The sequence below is a fragment of the Nasonia vitripennis genome, chromosome 4 (genome assembly GCF_009193385.2).
Source record: "Nasonia vitripennis strain AsymCx chromosome 4, Nvit_psr_1.1, whole genome shotgun sequence".
Taxonomy (NCBI): Eukaryota; Metazoa; Arthropoda; class Insecta; order Hymenoptera; family Pteromalidae; genus Nasonia; species Nasonia vitripennis.
The window spans coordinates 1,921,273-1,943,188 of record NC_045760.1 but is presented as its reverse complement, the minus strand read 5'-3'; the positions used below and the strand labels follow the sequence as shown (position 1 = coordinate 1,943,188).

Below are 21,916 nucleotides of genomic sequence, written 5' to 3'. Positions count from 1 at the left end.
TTTGCCGTTTAAGGCCGTTTACGAACCCCTACGCCGCGAGCCCGCAGACTCCGGTGGTCTCGCTCACTCTCTCGACTTTACAACCCGGCTGGCGAAAATATTTTGAAAAACGGCCTCTTATTTTGCGAGGGAAACGTAACGGAGTCGCACGATAACGAGGTATTTTTTGCCGCCGCAGAGATCGGCATTGTATCCGCGTCGTCGGCTTTGTGAATTCGTTCCTCCGCGTGCACGAATAAAAATCGAGTCTCGTTAGCATCGGGCCCGTAAAATTGCCCGGAAAATAAAAAACGTCCGAATTGACTTGTTTCGCGTATATAGACCGGGCGTTGTATAGAGGCGAAGGGAAGAGAACTGCTGCACATGCACGTCGGCTGGTTTGTCGGTTACGCGCGCGCGCGCGCGCGCGGGGCCTTGGACCGAGTGAAAAGAGGACCCCCGCGGCTCTTGACGAATTCGTTTAGGTCGACACCGGGATTTGCCACGCTTTTTCGTTTCCATTATGCTGCCACATAGCTACGGCCAGCGCGTGTTCAGTGTCTCTCTCCGGCTCTACTCTGGCTTCGAGATTTCCCTTAATTGCCGGACGGAGAGAGAAAGTGCGCGACTTGCGAAAAGACGCAGCTTGAGAGCTTCGACCTATTGACAAAATTATTTAGAGGCTTAACCTCTTGCCGCCCGCATCTTTTGGAAATATCATAGTCAGCCGGTCAGTGGGCGGTTGTATGTATATACGGTTAGGCGCTCTCTCTCTCTCTCTCTCTCTCTCTCGGGCCCGGAAAACAACTCGGACTTGCAAATTGCTCCCCGGCGCGCTTTCTCACTCCGAATCTAAAAGCATTGACTCGGTGATCGACATCTCCTGATGCGGCCTGGTCCACTTTCACTCTCGGTCATACGCGGAGGCCATAATTCTCCTGGACCGCATCGACACGTGCGCTCGCGTCCCGATGTTTACGTTTTCCCTGAAGAATCGCTCGCGCATGTGCGACACATGCAGCGGAAATGCTTTCTCCCTCTTCCTCAGGGCGAAAGCGACGGCTCGGAAAAAAGTCCTTCGGTATTGAAGTATTTGTGGCTTTCTCGTCCGCGGGGGGTGCGGCCGGGCCGGACAAAAAATCTGGACGCGCTCGAAAAAATGTTCGGCTCTATACGACTCGCTCGACTCAACCCGTGCGCAGCGCATTGTAAATCTATATACTATAGCCGAAGGCCGTGGCGGAAATTTTTTACGGCTAAAAACGCTTCCGCAAAGTATAAATCAATCCGGAATTTTTCTCCGCGCGCGAAATAAAGGAAAAAGCTCCGAGATACGCCGCTGCAGCGGGCGCGTGATTTATTTAGGAATAGTTTGATCGGTTTATTTGCGGCTGCGGCCATAATTTTGATACAAGCGAGCGCTGCACGCGCACGCAGGGCTACCGCATATAAAGGAGCTGCTGCTGTTGTTGCGCTTGTACGCGGGAGTTCGTACATCGTGTTCGTGTGCGCGATTCTGCGGCGAGAGCGAGTATGTTGGACACACCCACGCCACTCCCACCGAGCCACGTCCTCCGAAGGGATATACATCTGACTGTGCACGCGCGCGCGCACACACACACACTACGCGATATCGCGTGCCGAGGATATGCTCGCGCGCAAGTGCATCGCCATTATTATATCGCGTTATTTATCGCGCGCGATTTTTTTGAAAAATGTCGCCGTTGCCCAACGCTGATAAGTGTATGACGAGTCGAGTTTCTTTACAACGAAGGAGAAAGAATTTCACTTTTGATAAACTGCGCATGCAGCCTGACTTTCGCGATGGCAATCTCGGCCCGTTTAATAACCGCTCGCTCGAGCTCGGGCTTTGTCTCGCGGAAGTAAGTATACGTCAAAAGTGCGCAGCGCCGCTTATCACGGCCCTAAATCAGCCGCTGCACTGCCGTGTGTGTGTGTGTGTTTTAGGTAGAACTCTCGAGTCCCTCGGCAGAGCGAACGGAAGCTCGCGCTTACGCATCCACGGGTACCTGCGCCGCGCACAGCCACCGAATTTACGATCGAACAAAAAGCGCGAGGCAATAAAGGTGACAAAATATTGCCGGCGGCGGTTATTTACGACGGCCCGCCATAACTCACAGAGTCTAGAAGTCAGCTTTCTTTTTTCCGCGAGAAAAGCGCGGGAAATTGCGTGTCCTCGTCGCTTTGGAGAAACCGTGTAATACGAATAAAAAATCAAGAGATCGGCACACGGGTTTTTAAGGAATGTAACGCCGACGACGAGCCAATAGACCGGAGAAGAAACGACGACAGCCGCATGGAGATATCCCGGAGATTACGAGCCGTCCGCGCCGTAAACGGCGGGTTTTACGAATGCCAGCGATCTATTCGAGCCGATCGGCTCTCCTATATAGTTATGCGCGTAATTCGTTTAATTACTCCGCCGCTAATTGGATACGCGCGAGCGCCGGGCGCCACGAAATTTATCTCGCCTGCGAGAGAGAGTGAGAGAGAGAGAGAGAGCTGGAACGGGGAATAATTTTTAATGAAAATTCACGGCCACGCCGCAGCTCTCTCGATCGTATTATATAAAAAGGAGTCGCGACGACGACGACACGACAAGAGTGTGGGAAATCGAGCGCGAGCGTTGATACTTTTTCGGAACTCTTAAGTATATACCCCCTGGTTTTAACAACTTTTTCATTCCATGTATAAAGTCCGGATTTTACAGGGCGCGCAAAAAACTTTTACGACTTTCAATTACGCAGGCAGCGATCGTAATTGCCGCGGCGGAATCAATGAGTTCGAGCTTCGCGCGCAACAGTCGATCACAACACGCGCACGTCACTGCGGCATACCGATGCGCTCGCGATAATTAATGTTTGGCGTGTCTCGCGCAGCTTCCTCGGCCCGATGAAACGCGCCTATATAGCATAACAAATGCGTCGCGCGAGCGCGCGATCGGCCGCTTCGATTTCGTATCGAGCCGAGATGAGAGATGGATGAACCGGCCGTAGGAATCTATTAGTCATCGCGTTGCGCGCACGCGCAGACAGCCGACAATAATATCGCTGGCATTGTGCAGCTCGCAATTCATCTCCCTCGCCTTATTCTTCTCGAGAAATTAAATCGGTTTTCTACGCGCGGATTAGATAAGGGAATTGTCTGCGCAGTGTTACATGTATATATACCCGTAGTGCAATTTGCGGGCCAATAGTAGTCGCTCACTTCCCGCCACTTGCACTTCACGTCCCATTCAGCCGATTAATTTTCATCTACCGATGCGACGTGATCGAGCGCGCGGGACCCTTTCAGCTCTCTCATTAGCGTTATTTCCGCTCTCCGCGCGAACAATGCCGCCGCCCATATAGGCTGCTCGAGCCCGAGAAAATCGCTTCCGCCTATACTGGACTCGAGAGATCCGGCACTTGCTTCGCCGATTATTCGCAAACGCAGCGACTGCTCTCTTCTCTATATCCCGTCTCTCTCTCTCTCTGCTCCGAATATAGCGCAATTGAGTGTCCATTAGTTCCCCCATGCGTGTCCCTCTAACCGGATTACTCGTAATTGCACGTGTCCACTCGCTCGGGTATATATTTCACTTCTCCTATATACATGTGACCTTCCCATATTTTCCCCGGGCTTATCGACGTCGAGCATCGGGGGAGAATCATTCAAAGCTGCGCAGACGGGTAGGCGTCACCGGGCTGCGCTTCTCGGAAAATCCGAGAAAGCGGTATCACCGGCTAACGATTCAAAACAGAGAGCGAGCATCTCTTACGTAATTTAAGAGACGCCGCATAGGTGAAATTCCTCCGCGGCGACACAGGGGCGTAGACTTTGTCGAGCGAGCTGCGTCCAGGGCGTGGCGCACACACTCGCCGAGAGGAGATGAGTTACGATCTATACCCTTTTTTCTCCTCTCGATGCTAATTATAATTTTTCCCTCATCCCGAACGCGATGAGTCAGCGGCCGGGGAAACTCCTTTTCCGAGTAAATCCGAGAATTCGATCTAGTAGGAATATAATATAGCACCGAATTAATATAAATTAGTGTTTTGACAGATTGCCCCGATAGAGAGAGAGAGAGAGAGAGAGAGAGTCGATTTCAGCGGGATAAATCACTTTCCGCTAATGCGCGCCGGGCTGTTTGCACAGAAATAAATGAATCATTAGAAATTCCCTCCGTGAATAATATGCGCGCGCGCGCGAAGCGAGACGAGAAGACGAGTGGCGAGAGGAGTAAAAAGGCAGTTTTTAGCATCCGAAACAAACCCCCAGATACACCGGCTCGTCTTTATTTGCCGTATTTTTTGCTGACAAGCTTCTTCCACTGGGATGATTTATGATGGTCGTGCCTCAAAAGAGAGGGACGGGGAGAAAAAAAGCTGTGGGTATAGGAAAAGAGGAGAGAAAAAACGAAAACGCTCTCGCTGCCCATAGCGTGAGCATTAATATTTATCGTTTCGCGCAAGCTGTCCGGCATGATTTTACGAGAGGATTTACAGCTCCAGCCGTTGTCACTTGCGCATTAGTCAGTCAAAAATCAAAATTCGTCCTTCGTGCATCAGTCAATCGCGTATAGTCGGCCTCGAAACCGCTGCTCCGGATTTCGCAAGGCGTATAACTTTCTAAAAATGCCTACATCTCTTAGGCAGCATTCCGGTCCTCTGAAGAGCCCATAGGCGCTGAAATAAACGGATTGTTTTGACGAATCGGGTGATATTTGAATCAATCAGTCGTAAGCGTATTACCCTAATCCACAGTGGAAGATGATTCGGTCAATTTTTCTCGAAGATTAGACTGCCCGCGCGTGCTTTATTTATCGTCCGTTAGACGCGACTCACCCCTGGACTTACCCTTAAAAAATGATGATCTGACCCCCCCCGCCGCGAAGCAGATGTAGCCTTTTCCTGGATATCGCCCGTATACACACATGCAAGACGCCGCGGCTTTGTTCACGCCTAAACACACAAGGCGCACACTTTGTTTTACAATTTTTCTCGCTCCGAGCTCTCTCTCTCTCTCTCTCTCTCTCTCTCTCTCTCTCTCTCTATCTATCTTCGCGTCTCTCTTGATTTATGAAATAATTACACCAATTTATTTATCTCGATCCACAGCAGCGAGCAGCCACGCGCATAGGTGTAACTGAATTATTGGCGCTGGATCCTGAAATACGAGGTCGATTAAGGTGCGCTGACGTAATAGCTCGCATAAATACAAACAAGAATCCAAATTTGAATCGGGCGATAAGCCGTCTGTCGGCATCTATGCGTCATACACCTACAGCGTTTTAATAAATCGCCGCCGAATTTCCTCGGAAAAAAATAGCCACGTGTGAGGAGCTGGTCGTCGGCGCGAGAGAAAGGAAAAATCCTCCCCGTGGTCGACAAGCCGATTGTCGTTTCTCTCTAATGACCGCAGCCGACAAGAATCTTCTCGCTCTATACGGGCATTTTTTTTCCTTCTACCTATGCGCTTGTCGCGCGAGCGACCGCAGAATATCTACGATCTAGCGCCGGGCATACACCTATTATAGAGTTTTGCGTGACGCGTATTGGCGGCACTCGGGTCTTTGGTCCCTTTTTTGTGGGGGCCCGAGAGATCACGCACCATAGTTCTATAGTGTCCCCCGGGAGGATCCTCGATTGTTTCGAGAGACCAGCTGATAACTCACTCGACCGATCAATCAAGTGCTTTTTAAGAATTGGCGGCTGGCTGTTATGGGAATCTAAAGTGTGGGTTATTCGCGGTGACTTTGCAGGCGGGAAATTGAATCGACTTTGCTTAGCGAACTGTGTAGCTCTCAGGAGATATCATGGTTCGTGTTATTCTGAAATTTAAACTCAAATTTAATTATCGTTATACACGTGCGCAGCTATAATACCCAGCACTGGATGCCGATACAACGAGCTACTTGTGTACACATCAGAGTCGTACAGGAGGTACACAATCGACATGCTTACATCCAGGCTGGAATGCGAGCGTCATAATGCTCAGGAGTAAGGACACGCGCACAGATGTGTGATCGTCGTGAAACGAGAACGCAATGAGTTACCGCGGCCATTGGCTCGAGTATCCCGGTTTACAAATTAAAAGCAGTTACAGTGAGTAATCGCTATTCCCCTCACAATGCACTCCTGCGCGCATGCGCGAGGCATTCATCCTCCGCGTCAGTTGTCTTCTTTATTTATCGTCTCGAGCAGGTATCACTCGAGTCCTGAATAATCCAACCAAACTGCTAATTCCAGTATTTTTTTTTTTTTTTTTTTACATGGCATTTGGAACTCGAAAGTTCATCGCCTCATCTACGCAAGCCTTCCACGCTGCCCTATCTTGTGTCAACCCCACCCAAGATGCACCTCTCCGATCGACACCCACCCGTCCTATTTCTGCTAGATCCGCTTTTACGTTGTCCTGCTAATTCCAGTATAGAGATATAAAATCGATAACCAGCTCGATCGTTGTACGCAACTCGTAATCGGTATGAGAAAGTGACTCGAGAGTAAATTCAATTAAACCGCCTTCAAAATTCTTTCCCGCCGCCGCAGCAAAGTGGCACTGGTCGGATTCGTTATGCTCCTCGAGAGACGAAAAAAGACGGGCAAAGAGAAACGATATCTCTCGCGCGTACATACGCGGCATTAGCGCACTGCGTCGCGTAATAAATCGAGCCATTCAACTCACGTGATTAATTAAATGTAATGACCGGGAGAGCTGCGCGAGCCGCTCTCTCGTCGGCTGTGAGCGATGTCCGAACTAAAACAATGCCCGACCTTTTACACCAATGATACGAGCGAAAGGCTCTCCTTTCGCCTTTTCATCTACCTCGACGATCTTCGTACGTATATCTCGACACTACACACAGTCTACTCGCAGCTCTCATGGACCTATAGCTATAGGATTCATTATTATAATCTCGGTGCGTTTAATTACAGTAACGGAGCTCTCGATTCTTGTATATACCTATGGGGATTTCGTTGACGGCTCTCGAGGAGCTCGAGCCCGGGTGGCATAAATCGCATAACCGAGAGCTGAAGTGCAGTAAAACGATTATCGCCGTTGAACGGAGATCATTATAAGCGCTAGCTCTTCCGAGTACCTATACCACCCTCGTCGCGTGCAAAAATCAAGCGGCTATTTTGAAAACACTAGGATCGCGATAAAAATCGGCGATGATCTCTCGTCGCCTCGAGATCGTCGACGAGATTCTGAGCGCGCGCGCGCGCGCGCGACACTTGTAAGTAGCAAAGGATTGTGTGACACAGGTGCCGAGACGATCGGCTTACGTTGCGCCCGGGATAATCTCGGAGCGATGCAACGCGATAATCCGGACAGGCCGATTTGCGGCAAGATCGGGCATTGTGTCGGGGCGGAGTAGTCTGCCGGGCGTTTCGACGAATGGCAGTATATAGCCATTAGTAAAAGGGAGCTAGTCCGGAAAAACCGAGGAAGAGGAGGATACTCCAGCGTTACACTTCCGAGGCATTATATTGGCGAACCGATATGCTCATCCGTTTATTATTATGACCCGACGCCGCCTTGCCGCCGGCAGTTATATGGCACGGCAATAATGCCATTAGTGCCGCAATATGCCGTGCACTTTATACACGGCTACTCTCGTTATATTCGCTCGCGAAGCTCGGCTCACTGTACAAGGGCTGGAGAGCTGCGATAGATCGGACACTGTACCTGTTTAGGTCAACGCGCGCACCGAGACTGGCCTACTTGCTCTCTGCTGAGGATCAGGCGGGAGGATTATTGCGGTCGGACTCTGCGCAGGTTAGAATCCTTCCAGCTAGCCCGTAAGCCGGGTGCATCGCAATAAATCCAACTCTTTCGGCCGGCCCGGGAGCAATTAATACCGATATCGAGCGAGGGATAGGCCCCAAATCAAAGCCGACGCGTTATTTATTGTAGACGCTCTCTCCCCCACCGACTGCCAACAGGAAAACCGACATACCTCGGAAATTTAATTCCGGCCCGCGCTCTAGACAAACAAAGCGCGCTCGATCGAAAAAAACGCGCCCAAAACAAACAGAAGCACGCGCTCGCGCGCTGACATCCCCGACTGCACATGTATAGCGAAAGCACGTGGGGGCGTCGCGGCGGCAGGCCTGCCTCCACGAGCCGCGTCTCACTCCGTTGGTAGAGCGGCGGCCCGTGCGCTGCCGCCGAACGGCTGACCCAATGGCCGACTGGTATCCGGCGGCTGGAAGTGGGGGTCTCGGGGGGCGGGGCTGCTCGGCTCCCCCGGAGACAGGCGCTCGGCGCACGTCAGCTCAGTCCCGCTGTGAACGCAGCAAGGAACGCAGCGCACGGATCTCCTCGGAGAGAGAGAGAGAAAGAGAGCGAGTAAGAGTAGGATCCGACGCACGCAGGAGAACTCTGCCGACGGACCGATCGTCTGAAATGACCAGTGACCAGTGATTCGGCCAGCACACACGAGTAGTCGCTCAGAGTAGAGTCGAGCCGCCCCCGCAGCGCAGTGCAGTGCAGTTGTTTTTCGCGCGCGTCGGCAGGTGATGCGCTCGCGTCCCGGTGGCGCAGCAGCGACGACTCCGAGTAACTCCAGCAGTGCTTAGCAGCCCAGAAGCATGATGAACGCCTTCCTCGACGGCGTGCAGCCGCACTCGCACCACCACCTGGCCAGCCTCGGGCTGAAGCTGTCGCCGGGCGAGGCGAGCGAGGCCGGGGGCCCCGTGGCCCTGCAGCCCTCGCCGGGCGAGGCGTCCGGCCAGCAGCACCACTTCCACCACCAGGGCTACCCGGCCCACCCGCACCCGGGCTCGCACATGAGCGCCGCCGCGCACATGGGCCACCACATGACGCACCACGCGGGCTTCGCCGCCCGGGACTTCCTCATGCGGCGCGAGCACGAGTTCAACGCGACGGCCAACCCGACGACGCCCGAGAGCGGCCTCGGGCTGTTCACGCCGCTGCACCACGAGGCCGGCGCCGGCATGCAGCAGTTCGGCCAGCACCCGGGCCAGCACCCGCTCGGCGTCGCCGCCTCGCACTACCCCCCGCACTACCCGCAGGAGCACAACCGGCTGGGGCCGCCGCCGCCGCCGCCCCCGGGCCCGCCCGGGCACCACCAGTACCCCCACCTGGCCGCGGTGCACGCGCACCCGCACCAGCAGCACGTGGGCCACGCTGCCGCGGCGGCGGCGGCGGCGGCGGCTGGCCACCCGCACGGCGCCTTCCTCAGGTACATGCGCGGCGCAAGCCAGGCCGGCGGCGCGGTGGCGGGCTCCGGGGGCGTCGGCGCGGGCAGCGCCTCGCCCGGCGCCAGCGAGCCCCGGCAGTGCCTCTGGGTCGACCAAGAGCCCGGGCTCGGCCAGCCGCGCAAGATCTGCGGCAAGCTCTTCGAGAGCATGCACGACATCGTGACGCACCTGACGGTGGAGCACGTGGGCGGGCCCGAGTTCACGACGCACGCCTGCCTCTGGCAGGGCTGCGGGCGCAAGGGCAAGGCCTTCAAGGCCAAGTACAAGCTCGTCAACCACATCCGCGTGCACACCGGAGAGAAGCCCTTCCCCTGCCCGTACACCGGCTGCGGCAAGGTCTTCGCCAGGTCGGAGAACCTCAAGATCCACAAGCGGACCCACACCGGTAAGTTCTACGCCTCTTATATATCCTCATAGCTCTAAAGTAGCTATCTTCCAAGATCGCTATCTCGGAGTAACACATGTTCCCGCGGCGATAAAAAGCCGGCGGGACTAGAGAATTAAGGAATTATTTGCATAGCGCCGCGCGCGCGCGCCGACGGATCGGATTCCGAGCTGGCCGGCCCGTTAATTAGCGACCGCGCTTCATCAGCGCGGGATTTCATTCGGCCCCTACTATCGCAATAAAACGCGACCCCCTTCGCGAGTCTGCGTTGCCGCTTGTTCGAAAACACCGAGCACGCTCTGTATATGTAGAGCCCCCCTGCGAAAAGAGGGCCGCGAGTACACAGTCGATATTTCATTAGGTGCAGCGCGTTGCGAGACAATGCCGCATAGTACACAATATATATATACGTATCCCCCGATGCGAAATGGCGCGCGAGCTCTCTCGAGCGCTTTGTTTACCTCGTCCGCTAATTAAAGTGTCCCCGGCTCAGTGAGTTCGATCAATCGCGATATTTTCCTCGCGTAATCGAGCGCCGACGAATCCGTCGCCTTAAAAAACAACGACGACGACGACGACGAGGACCCCCTATAATCCTCGGCTACGCGCGCGGCCATTAGCCCTTCGAATCGATAATGCATATAATGCATGCGCAGCTAGATAGTTGTACCGTAGAGGCCCGAAAAACGAGCGCGAGTATAAGCAGCGGAACACGTGCGAACGCGATTGGCGCTCGCGGCGACAATGGGATGATGATCCCCGTCGCCGGTGTCCGCGATTGGTTACTGCGCCAGGGGTGAAGAAAATAGCGCTTCATCCCCGATGATGGGGCTGCAACTGCCGACGCTCTTCTCTCCTCTACATGCGCCACTTTTTCCTACAGACACACGCGCGCGAGCGCTTTGCATATAACGCGAGTAGACCGGCTCGGGACGACGGTAATTGCAAACCGGTTCTCTCGACTGCGCCCCTGTGTGTGTGTGTGTATGTACGTAAGCCGCTCTCGGCCGAAATGCGCGCCGGGAGTGTAAAAACTTGGCTCTGTCGCGACAAATGCTCTGTTTTCGTATAAACAGAGAGAGAGAGAGAGAGAGAGGGCACGCGGGGCGATTTCTCTCGCGGTTTATACGGGACGTGTACGCGTAAATAGAATTCGATATTATACAGACCGCGCGCGTAGTGGATTATTTCGAGCGGCGGGTATAATGAAAATTTACGGCGAGTCGAGCGAACTTAATTAGAAGAGAAAATCGCAGTATAGATAGAGTCCAATTATGCGCGCCTACTTTGCAGCGTAGAATAATCGTTTGAAAAAAAGTCCGGCGAAATTCAGAGAAAAGCGGAGGGGGTGCAGCAGCACTAGAGAGAGAGAGAGAGAGAGAGAGAGAGGAAAGGGGATGTCCGCTCGGTCGTGTCGGCGTCGCGGGGTGCCATAACGCGCTGCGGCGTTACACATACGCGATCTCGTATGCCAGCGCAACTCTCTCTCTCTCTCTCATATAACCATAGCACAAAACGAGGAGTTTCGCCTCACGATCGTCACGATCTTCGGTTATAGCTGGCTGTCGGGGTAGCGCGCGGCAGAGAGGGCGGAATTTGTATATCGCGTGCACATACGTGTACGCCGCGGAGAGTCGTGAGGTCGCGGCTTTTAATCTGCATTTCCATCGCCGATGTATTGCCGGAGAGAAAGACAAACGAGCGGCCGATTGTTCGCGACGAGCTTCAAAGCGGCGCCCGAACGTCTATACGAGTATAGCTTATGATCATCGGCGTAGGAGGAAAATCCAAGGAAGCTTCGCAGGTGCTCACCGTCGCTCGACACTTTCGAAGACCATCTGCCGGCTAAAAACACTTACACCTCCTCTCCGCAGAGCAGAGGCTCGAAACTGATTTAGACGGAAAGATTTACGGCCGGCCCCCCCGAGGGCTATATCTTCTTCAGCGCAAGCCTTTGTTTTCTTCGCTCGCAGTCGATGTAGATAATTAAACGGAAAGTATTTATTAGCCGACTTGCGCAATACCTCGAGCGAACTGTTTAAAATCCCGAATAAACAAATCGTCGCGTCTATAGACGCGCATTGTTATTCCGGAAGCGAGAGAGGCGCGTAATGGACTCATCGCGAACGGCTTCTTCTCAGACGCGTGCCAGAGGGAGATGCACTGATTGTTTCGAATTGATTGGCTGGCGCGGCCCAGCTGAAAAAATAGACGCCGCTCGAAATTAGCCGCTGCAGTCGTTTCGAAGGGCTTCGCGCTTGAGGCCAGTGACTTTCGGTTGCGCAACGGCTTTTTTTAATCGGAATATTCGAAAGTTTCGCAATTCTTTCACGTAGATCAGCTGCTGGCTCGATATATTTTTTCAGTTAATTCACACACACACACACACTCGCGCTGTTTTGAAAGCGAGCGGCCAAATATTGTTGCGAGCGATTGTGAAATTCCGATTGGAAGCGGGAGAAGCAGCAAGACAAACAAACTTCCTAATGCCTTCGACGAAGGAAGATAGAGAGAGTATAAACACGGGCGAGAAAGTCCCGAATTTAAACCGCGACGTCATCTCAGCCGTCAGAATCTAATTACGAACGACACGACTCATTAGAATCACTGCCGCGAGATTTATCTTCCTCGCGAGCCGTAAAAACCGCGCGGGGGACGACAATCGTCTAACGGCGATCACATTCGCTTTTCCGCAGAATGACACTCGGAGAGGCGCATCCGTCATCCTTAAATCACTCGGTTCAGAGACGACGTATACACACTCGCGTCCGGAACTCGTTAAGTCGGCTATATGCAAATAGCAGCCCAAGTGTCGCCCAGAGGAATTGTTCGCTGCTCGCAAAGGGCTAATTGCGAGTGCGCGCGGCTGTAATACAACGCAGAACTCTTTTTCGAGTCCCGCGAGTCGGGTCATATACTCGTGGGAAAAATGTGTACGAGCGTCGCTTACGTTACTCTTCCATCCGTCGGCATAAGACGCTATATAATACCAAGCAGCCTCGGAATCGATCTGTATTACGAGCGCCGCCGAGTATATCGCTCCAAGTGTACTTACAAACTCGTTTATATCGCGGGCGAAGGTAAACAGCGGGCAATAACCATCGCCGAGTTTCGGGAGTTCGCGCGTGCCCGGAATATACGTGTAGCGAGGCGAGATATTACTGGCGTATAGTAAACGGTAGTCGAGCAACTGTATATTTACTTTGTCTCTCTCAGCCCCCCGCTCTCGCTTATTCTCGAGGATGATCCGGGACAATGGCACTGCGGCGACGATCATCGCCTCGAAAATATCGGATATCGGGGTAACGTTATACTTTTCTCTCTGCTCTATAGCCGGCAACGTTTAAATGCCAACTCTGCGGCGCTGCGGTCGCTTTGTTACGCTAATTCTGGCGTTAGGCTGTGTAACGTTCGCGCGTCTAAAATCCCCGATTTATCGAGTTATCATCGAGTGCACGCACGTTAAGAGCGTAAATTCGCGCGAAGCGAGTGCGTATAAATTTCTGTAATAAAGCCACAGCAGGACGGTGTGTCGCGTGCGATGATCGAAAAAAGGAGGAAGAGAGAGAGAGAGCCGAAGACGGAAACACACCGGGCGCGAAAAATATGGCGAAAGCCGGGCAAAAATCTCTTTCCCACACTCGCCTGCCCTCGTGTGTGTGTGTGTGCGTGTGTACACGGTGACCGAATATACGGAGAGAGAGAGAGAGAGAGAGAGAGAGAGAGAGAGAGGAGCACAACCGAGTTGGCGAAAAAGGAGGGAGTATGGGATGCAAAAAAGGAAGACGTGTGTGCAGAGAGAGAGAGAGAGAGAGAGAGAGAGAGAGAGAGAGAGAGAGAGAGAGAGAGAGAGAGAGAAGAGAAAACAAAACGGAATTGCGGCCTCGCTCACGGTGGATGATTTAGGGGGCGAGGGTCGGGGGTCGCGGGTCGAGAAGACCAGGCTCTGGAATGTCGGCCCAGTCCTCTCCTTCCCTCTCTCTCTCTCTCTCTCTCTCTCTCTCTCTCTCTCTCTTTCTCCGTCTCTCACTCCCACTACTGCGCGCGGCTGCACGGGTACACGTACTCCGCTACGAGGACGCGATTATCCAGCGGCGCGCTGCAGCGAAGAGAGAGAGAGAGAGAGAGAGAGAGAGAGACGCGAAATGATAAGGGACGAGGATAACGGATAGGGCATTTACATAGGTCGTTAGACGACGACAAGTTGCGCCCGCTACGACGACGAGGAGAAACTGAGAGGGAGTAGACTATACATAATGCCGCTGATGTGCCGCTGCGATTTCAGCTACTTCGGCGAAAGGGAAATTTCTTTTCTCTCTATATATAATTCGTGCCAGCGCCGCCGCCGTTGGGAATTTCCTGGGAGAAATTCGTCCTATTATCCTATGCAGCAGCGGTTACGCGCTCGCCATTGTCGAGTCTTTGCGTAACAGGATTCGTTGCCGCTCTCGTGATGGATCGCGCTGCAGCGAGCGTTATTGCGAGACCGGCGCTCGGTTTTTGCTCGATTTTTCAAAAACAACAACGACAACGACGCAGCGATCCGCGAGCAATAATTAAACGTCAGAGATACACACGTGTATACGCGCAAAAGAAGCAAACTGGAGGCGCATCGCGAGAGAGACTACACGATTAAACCGATTCCACGCTTTTTAAATCGTCCTCGCTGAAGTTAGCAGCTGTCAGCCGTTGAGAGAGAGAGAGAGAGAGAGAGAGAGAGAGAGAGAAGGACGTTGATTTCGAAGAAGAAGCAGCGGCAGTCGAGAAAGTCGGAGTGAAAATCCGAAGGTCGACGGACCCTACACACGTCAAAATCAATGCGGATACGCGCGCCTGTATCTCGAGAGAGTCGGAGTAGTAGCTAAAAAGGGCCCGCGCGTATTGTAATTCCGTCTGCGTAACCCGATACGGCCTATACTCTTCTCTTCACGCGTTGTTCCGAGTAGCCTATGGAAAAAAATAACGTGAGAATTACGCGCGCGGGAAAAGTTTAATTCGCGCGCGAGCGATCGATGAGCGGCGTATCGAAAGCAGAACAAAAGGAAGAGAGAAAAAATGGCCCGTCTCTCTCCCTCGCACTCACGCGCATACACGCTGGCTCTAATGGTTTCGAGAGAGCGCGCGTGAATTATGTTTCATGCGAGATGTCAAATTGCTCGCCATATCGTAAAATATACAACTCCGCGCGCTGTGGGAAACATTATGTTCTCCCAGCGTCTTCTTCTTCCTCTCCTTCGCTCCTCCGTATATATACCTTCTCCTTCTGCACCGTGTCGATGATTGTCTCTCTCTCTCTCTCTCTCTCTCCCTCACTCGGATCTGTGTACGTACGTCCGCAGACACACACACACACACACACACACTCTGCGGGAAAACAGCGCGGATCGAAGGCTGCGAGTGACGATCTTTTTCACCATCTCGGCTGCAGCGAGATATCCGGTGATTAATGCGCCGGGAGGAGACAATGCAGCCGCTCATCTATGCTGCAGATTATTAATTAAGCTCCGGTTCTATCGCCACGCCCCGTGTCCACAGCGATCGTTGGACGCAATCCTAGGGCCCCGTTCGTTGAAACTCAGGCAGGGCCACACGCGCGAGAGCGAGAGAATCGTGTATGCGCGATGGATGAGTTGCAGGCCGGTGTATACGAAACGCCAGAAAAAGAGGTGCACGACTCGGCGGCGGCTACGGGAGAGGGAAAAATCCGTCGAATCATCGAGAGTCAATAAATACGACCAATCGATCTCGAGCGAGCGAGCGAAGCAGCCATCTATTTAATGATTAAACGCGAGAGGCTGAACGCGGCCTCTAACCAAATTAACCGTGACTAAAGTGCATTTAACGGGCTTTCGCCCATCTCTCTTCATTGTCTTAGGAATGCGGGATTGGAAAACAATCTCTCTCGCGCTTATACTCTGCTATCTCGAGATTTTCCGCGAAAAAAAAAATATATATATATATATAACCCCGGCGCGTAAATCACGCGCTTTTCGACGCTTCCGAGAGATCCTTGGCAGCGGCCTACCTACGGAAGAGGGTAAAAAGAACAGCTCTCGGGCGGATCGAAAGTTTCGCGCGAAAACTTTCCGACCCTCCGCAGCTCACAGAGGGTTGAGAAATATAAGAACTGCATTAGAGAGAGAGAGAGAGAGAGAGAGAGAGAGAGAGCTGCTGCAGCCCGCGCGCGAAGAATTATGCCCCTCGGATTTGGCGCGAAGAGAGTTACATCCGCTGCTTGCTCTTTTCTCGCGCATCGAAAAAAAAAAGCGACGACGAGGACGAGAGGAAAAATAACACACTCGAGCCAATGAACGCCGCGGCGGCGGTGCGCAGGAGGAAAAAAGTCGAGGAAAACAAACTCTCTCTCTCTCTCTCGGTGCACCACAAAGCCGTGAGAGCTCTCGAAACACTTCTCGCTCCTATACAAAGAGCCGCGTCGGGCTAACAAGTAAGAGCTCTCCCTCTCGATCCCGGGCGTTTAGTAGCGCTGCTACAAGAGACTGTGTACCCGCCGGTGCACAAAAGGGCGTGTGCGAGAGATGCGTCCGCGTGCAAAAGTTGGAGATTTCTCCTCTGCGGCGTTTTTGTGCTCGAGCTCTCGCGCCGGAAAATCGGCCGCCGGCTAATAATGGACCGACGGCGCTGCTCCTCCTCCCTTTGCGCGGGGATTAGCGCGGATCTGGAAACTCGATCCTCGATATAAACACGCGGTTCTTCCTCGGCTCTCCTCGTGCCTATAAGTGCCTATACGAAATCGAAATCCGAGAGCGCGTTTTTTCGCCGCGCGCTATGCTAATGCTCGAGTGCGCCCCGCGTCTCTGTATGTGGAGCAGCTCCTTTTTTCCATAACGCGCGCAGGAGAGCCGCGTTTGTTATGCATATTCATGTATGCTAATCGGTCGTATATTCAATTACGGAGAAATAGACAGAGAGCGCTCGATTTGTGTTTATTGGGGGAGAGGGAATTTTTATTGCGAGATTTAACGTCGCCCGTAAATCAGCGAGGAACGAGTTCTCTGTCTTGAGAGTTTTTATATATTGTTTTTAAATAATCCGGGATCGCGTTCCATAATTTCGCGCCGACGGGCCGAAACAAAAGGCGCAGTAGCGTGTGCAGCTTCGTGCTCGATTAACGTATAGAGATCCTCGGGGTGAGATAGCGCCAAAAGCCGTGACAACTGTATACGATATACGCCCTCCTGTATATTATACGATAAAAAGTGTGCCACGCAGATTAATCATCGCATACGTATATTCTCATAATTTCACGGAACGATAGTCACGAGCCGGTACAAGTCGGCATCGAAAAAAATTCGCCGGCCGTCCCGTAATTACGTAAAACGTCCGCGGCTCGTCAGACATTCCCCGAATTCCAGTCAGCTCCTCTACCGCACACACTCACCAGTTGGGCAGAGACCGGCTACAGGCAAATGAGAGGTGTATATAGTAATCCTAGCCGGCGCCGCTTCTCTTCTCTCTTGAGAGAGAGCGAGAGAGAGAGAGAGAGCCGGACTCGCTTATAATGCGAGTTTCCGAAAATCTCCGGGCTCGATCTCTCACGGACGACATGACGGGGAGGAGGAAAAATAAAAGGGTTTAGAGAATATAACACGTGTAAGCGCGCGACGGTAGCTCGACGACTCAGATAACAGACTGGACCCTGTACACACACGCACACATGCATATAAGAGTAGTAGGCTACCGAATTTTCTCGCTGCAGATGACGACACGCGATTTTTCGGAACTCCCTCGATGCTTATCGCGCCGAGTAGCTGGAAACGAGGTGAGAGATGAGCATGCAAGCCGCGAGCTTCTGCCTCAGGTATTTAATCGCCAGAATCGCGAGCTCGCGGAATGCGCGTGTACCGAGCGAAATTATTCGCGAATCTTAATTACGGCGTCGAAAGCGATTAATCCGCGATGAATGACGATGGCTCTTACACGAGGAAATAATCGACTCTGTGTGTGTGTGTGTGTGTGTGTGTGTGTGTACATAAAGCCGAGACGAGAGTGCGAGGAAAAAATTCTCCCCGGCGTCCGCACTGTGTACAAACACTCGAATTATCTCCGGAAAAAGAAACATCTGTCGGCGCGCGGCTCCCTTTCAGAGCCAGCATGGCGGAATGATCGGACGTGTGTATACGCGGCGCAAACTGCGCTCTACGGATTTGCGGTTCCTTTTTCATCTCTCTCCGCTGGCTTTCTTCGCGCGCACCTCGATACACCTATATACGTGCATAATTCCCAAGTGCTGCCAGAGGTATTATGTCCGAGGCTTGTGTACACAGAGACGCGCCCATTGCATTGTTGGCTCTCTTCACTCGACTTCGGATTCCTCCTTCGCCAGCTCTTCGTATCGTCTATAAATTTCGTCGCTTTTTTGTGCACACTGCGTTAAAAAAAGTGCTAGATGCTATCTCTCCGTGTTTGATTTATTGGAAGCAATAGCCCAAGTACGATTTTCGGAAAGTCCATATAACCGGACGGGCGTTTGGAAAAGGTCGCCGTATGATCGTTAAGTTTTATAACCGTTTCCAGGAGAGCTAGACGGTCATCGTCGCTCGTTGCGTGTCCTTTTTTTTCTTTTTTTTGTTCAGAGAAAAATCCGAGTCATTCCGATGTTGCACTTTTCTGCAGGTATATAAGCCGGGGGTCTTCTACACAATCGATCAATCGATCTACAAACAGATCGAGTCCTCTCCTATCTAAATCCAATATCTCGGTGCGGTCCTAAGTCGAGTGGAGTCGATCGTGCGTGTATCGGCCGACGCGATCTACTACTTCGTATCTAATGAAACGAGTCGTCGCGGCGATAATTCGAGTTTAACGAGAAAATCATCCAGTCGAGGAGGTGCGCATAAAGCTCGTCGTCGCGGTTCTCTCAATTTCTCTCTCCGGAGAGCATCGCCGCTGGAGGGGAGCCCCGAAGGTTGGCAACAATGTTCACCGGACTGGTGGTTACCGCGCCGCTACGGCTGCCGCTGCTGCTGTCCCTCGTAGAGAGCAGGCACAATAGATGCGAAAAATCATCCATTATATCCTCGGGAGCGAGCGTCTAGCGGGACAATGGCGTACGCCCATATATCACTCTCACTCCGAGGCCCTCGGCTTCTTTTTCCAAAAAGCAAAGTATATTATACGCGCGCGCGCGCGATGATCGCCTAGTCGAGAATAGGTGTGCTGCTGCTCTCCTTCTCGCACTACCGGGAACTGCGGAATAACCATTTTCCAACTAGATTCTCGTTTCTCCGACACATTATCCCCGGGCTTTCGAAAGACCCACCCCTCCGTTTATTGCATCCCTTTTTTCTCGCTCTCTGTCTCTGTCTGTCTCTGTCTGTCTCTGTCTGTCTCTCCCCTGCAACTGCTGCTGCTCTTTATTCTCCTATATGGTCGCGCTGAAAAGTGCTTTTCCACGAGAAAAGAGGCCAAAACAATTCCGCAGATGTCTTCCGAGTTGCGTCACTGGCTCCGCTCGTAACGATTATACAAAGCGCTGGGGCTATCTCGGCCGATCGCTTCTACCGCGGGCCCGAAAACGAAGAACCGAAGCGAAGAGCATAAGGAGAAGATCGGAAGAAGGGGGCGTCGGGCCTGCAAAACGATTATAATAACTATTTTATCCCGCGTGAATCTGGGCCATTGTGCTCCCCGTTCTAAAAGTCATAACACGAGATATCTACACTGTCACGAGGCGGAGAGAGAGAGAGAGAGAGAGCCGCAGACGCTGCACACACACACACACACACAAAGGGGGGGGGGGATGATCATCCTCTCGATTCTCATCGGCGCACGCGCGATTCACACGTCTATGGTGTCTGCGTGTGCGTGTGCACGGGGGCTCGAAGCGAGAGCGCAATATTTCACGGCACATTGTTGCCATCTGCACCGAGAGAGAGAGAGAGAGAGAGCGAGAGGAACCTCGAAGAGCCTCGGATCGCTACCGTCGGCTTTATTTATCCGCTATTTATTTGCGCCGGCTCCCAAGGAGCTAGACTCCCTCTCTGCCGGGGACAGATTCTCTCTCTCTCTCTCTCTCTTCCGAAGTTATTAATCGTTGTCGAGTTCTCGGCACGCGCGACACTGCAGCCTCGTCGGCTCGTCGTTGCTCTTTGTGTACACACACACACATCACGCGCTCGCTATGCTGCATCTGCGAGATTGATTTATCAGGCCTGCGATGATGGCTTTCCTTAATTGATCGCTCTCAGTAGCTCTCGCCGCTTTTCCGCGCGCGTAAAAGTATCTATGAGCGATGCCGTTATACTGTTGTGTATATGGCGCCGTTAGAGGCCGGAAAAAAAAAACGGCCACTCAATGGCTCGTGAAAAGCGCTTCATAAATATTAACTGCGGTTCGCATTATGCGGAGATTATCGCCCGCCCGCGCACGTGAGACGAATGTCGCGGAATTAATCGCGAGCGAGTCTTTTTGCTTTGTCTCAAGCCAGAGTATAGGGTTTGGCATCGTCGTCGGCGCCATTTTCCTCGTAAAAAATCCGCCAAGTTTGCGCTTCCGTTTTTCGCGCCTTTCCTCTGCGTGCGAGGCAAAAGGGGACGCCAGGAGGGGTCGCTAAAATATATATTGCGGCTGCTTCCGCTGGAGATAAATAAAGTCACGCCAGCGGCGGCTACCCTCGAAAAACTTAGCGCCGTCTTCGCGCTCTCCAACTACTGTATACGTACGAGTGGGAGGGTCGAATGTATAATCTAAAGCCCGAATTTTCCTTTCTCGTTGCAGGTGAAAAGCCGTTCAAGTGCGAGTTCCCGACGTGCGAGAGGCGGTTCGCCAACAGCAGCGATCGGAAGAAGCACAGCCACGTCCACACGTCCGACAAGCCCTACAACTGCCGCGTCTCCGGCTGCGACAAGTCTTACACCCACCCCAGCTCGCTGCGCAAGCACATGAAGGTAATTGTCGGAATCATCGCGAGTGTGTGACCATTCAGTCGAATTAGGCAAACATACAACCCTCCGCTCTTTCTGCTCCTTCTCAGGTCCACGGAGTGACGCTCGGCGAGGGCAAGCTCAACAACTACGACAGCGACGGCGAGGAGAGCAGCAGCAGCGGCGGCAGCCTCTCGGTCACCGGGCACACCGAGTCGCCCCAGCCGTCCCAGCCGTCCTCGACCTCGACGCCGTCCAACAACCCCGTGCCAAGTCCGACGCACCACCTGCACAACCACCAGAACAACAACGTCCAGCAACAGCAACAGCAACAGCAGCAGCAGCAGCAGCAGCAACACCACCAGCAGCACCAGCCGCCGACGAGTCACCACCACCTGGAGAACTGGTACGTCTGCCAGCCGACGGCGATGGCGCCCCAGCACAGTCCGCTGCCCAGCCATCACGGACCCCCGCCTACCCACCACCTCGGGCACCACTTCAACCCGCTGATGCACCACCAGGCCACGGCCTATTAGCCGGCCGACGACTACGACATTACTGCCCACCACCAAAGCTGCATCAAAGATCTCCACGGGGTGCCACGACTGTGTGTACTGTAGATGTATATAATTGCGCGAAGACGCCGAGGCCCTCTATACTATCGACTCTCCCTCTGTACATAACGATATATAAACACTGCGAGCAGAATAAACACGCACGTGCCTCTCCGCGATATGATATCGTTGCGTTTTGCGTACAATATGCCGATTATTCCGAGGTTTAGTCCCTGTAGCACGCGCGCCGCGTCTCCCGCCGTCGCTTTATATTTATTCTTTGATTTATCTCTTTGACTCTTTGGCGGAAACGATCTGATGAAAACAAAACGCTTGATTTCGTGCATCGCGCGCGTGTACATACACTATTTACATAGATGTCGGCCCTGGTAGAAACGTTAACGGTTAATAAGCTAAGTTTTGGGACGCTTGGCTAAGTTGTGGTTAACAATTTCAATAAATAAGAGTTTAAACATTATAAATGCATAGGTATACACATTGACTCAAGATAAAACCGAACATTTGCTCATGACATTTGTCAAATGACTGTTACAATCCAGAAATTATAGAAAAATATCTTGCAATCGTGAAAAATCCAAATATTTCTAATAAAACATGCAAACGTTTTAATGCAAGGAAAAAAGGAAAAAACAATCTTTAACTTAAAAATAATACTCGGTTGGTATAATAGACACGCATCACTAAAATATCAGCAACATTTTGCTTCATTTTTTTTACATTCAAATTTGATAATAATGGTCAACTAAACTTAACTTTTTAACGGTTTTCACTCGTTAATTTTCTACCAGGGGGGTGATATATAATTATACATATACGTATCGTTCCATATTCGTGATGAATATATATATTGTATTGTATTGT

At 52.4% G+C, this 21,916-nt stretch overlaps 2 protein-coding genes across 3 annotated transcripts in view; one reads left to right on the top strand and one right to left on the bottom strand.

Annotated features, from left to right (window-relative positions):
* LOC100678293 (N-acetylneuraminate lyase-like) overlaps positions 1 to 21,916 on the bottom strand; it is a 55,105-nt gene that overhangs the window by 15,872 nt on the left and 17,317 nt on the right. The gene's annotated exons all lie outside the window — the stretch shown is intronic.
* LOC100121897 (pair-rule protein odd-paired) lies at positions 8,249 to 21,436 on the top strand. Its single transcript, XM_031929057.1, has 3 exons — positions 8,249 to 9,594; positions 20,335 to 20,504; positions 20,591 to 21,436. Exons 1-3 carry the CDS (start codon positions 8,577 to 8,579, stop codon positions 21,014 to 21,016), a joined length of 1,614 nt encoding a protein of 537 aa, XP_031784917.1. The 5' UTR covers positions 8,249 to 8,576; the 3' UTR covers positions 21,017 to 21,436.

Excerpts from the sequence above, each read along its gene's own strand:
- LOC100121897 (XM_031929057.1), top strand. The coding sequence starts at position 8,577 with ATGATGAACGCCTTCCTCGACGGCGTGCAGCCGCACTCGCACCACCAC. Across the intron at positions 9,595-20,334 it reads CCACAAGCGGACCCACACCG|GTGAAAAGCCGTTCAAGTGC; the intron begins GTAAGTTCTACG and ends TTCTCGTTGCAG. Across the intron at positions 20,505-20,590 it reads CGCTGCGCAAGCACATGAAG|GTCCACGGAGTGACGCTCGG; the intron begins GTAATTGTCGGA and ends GCTCCTTCTCAG.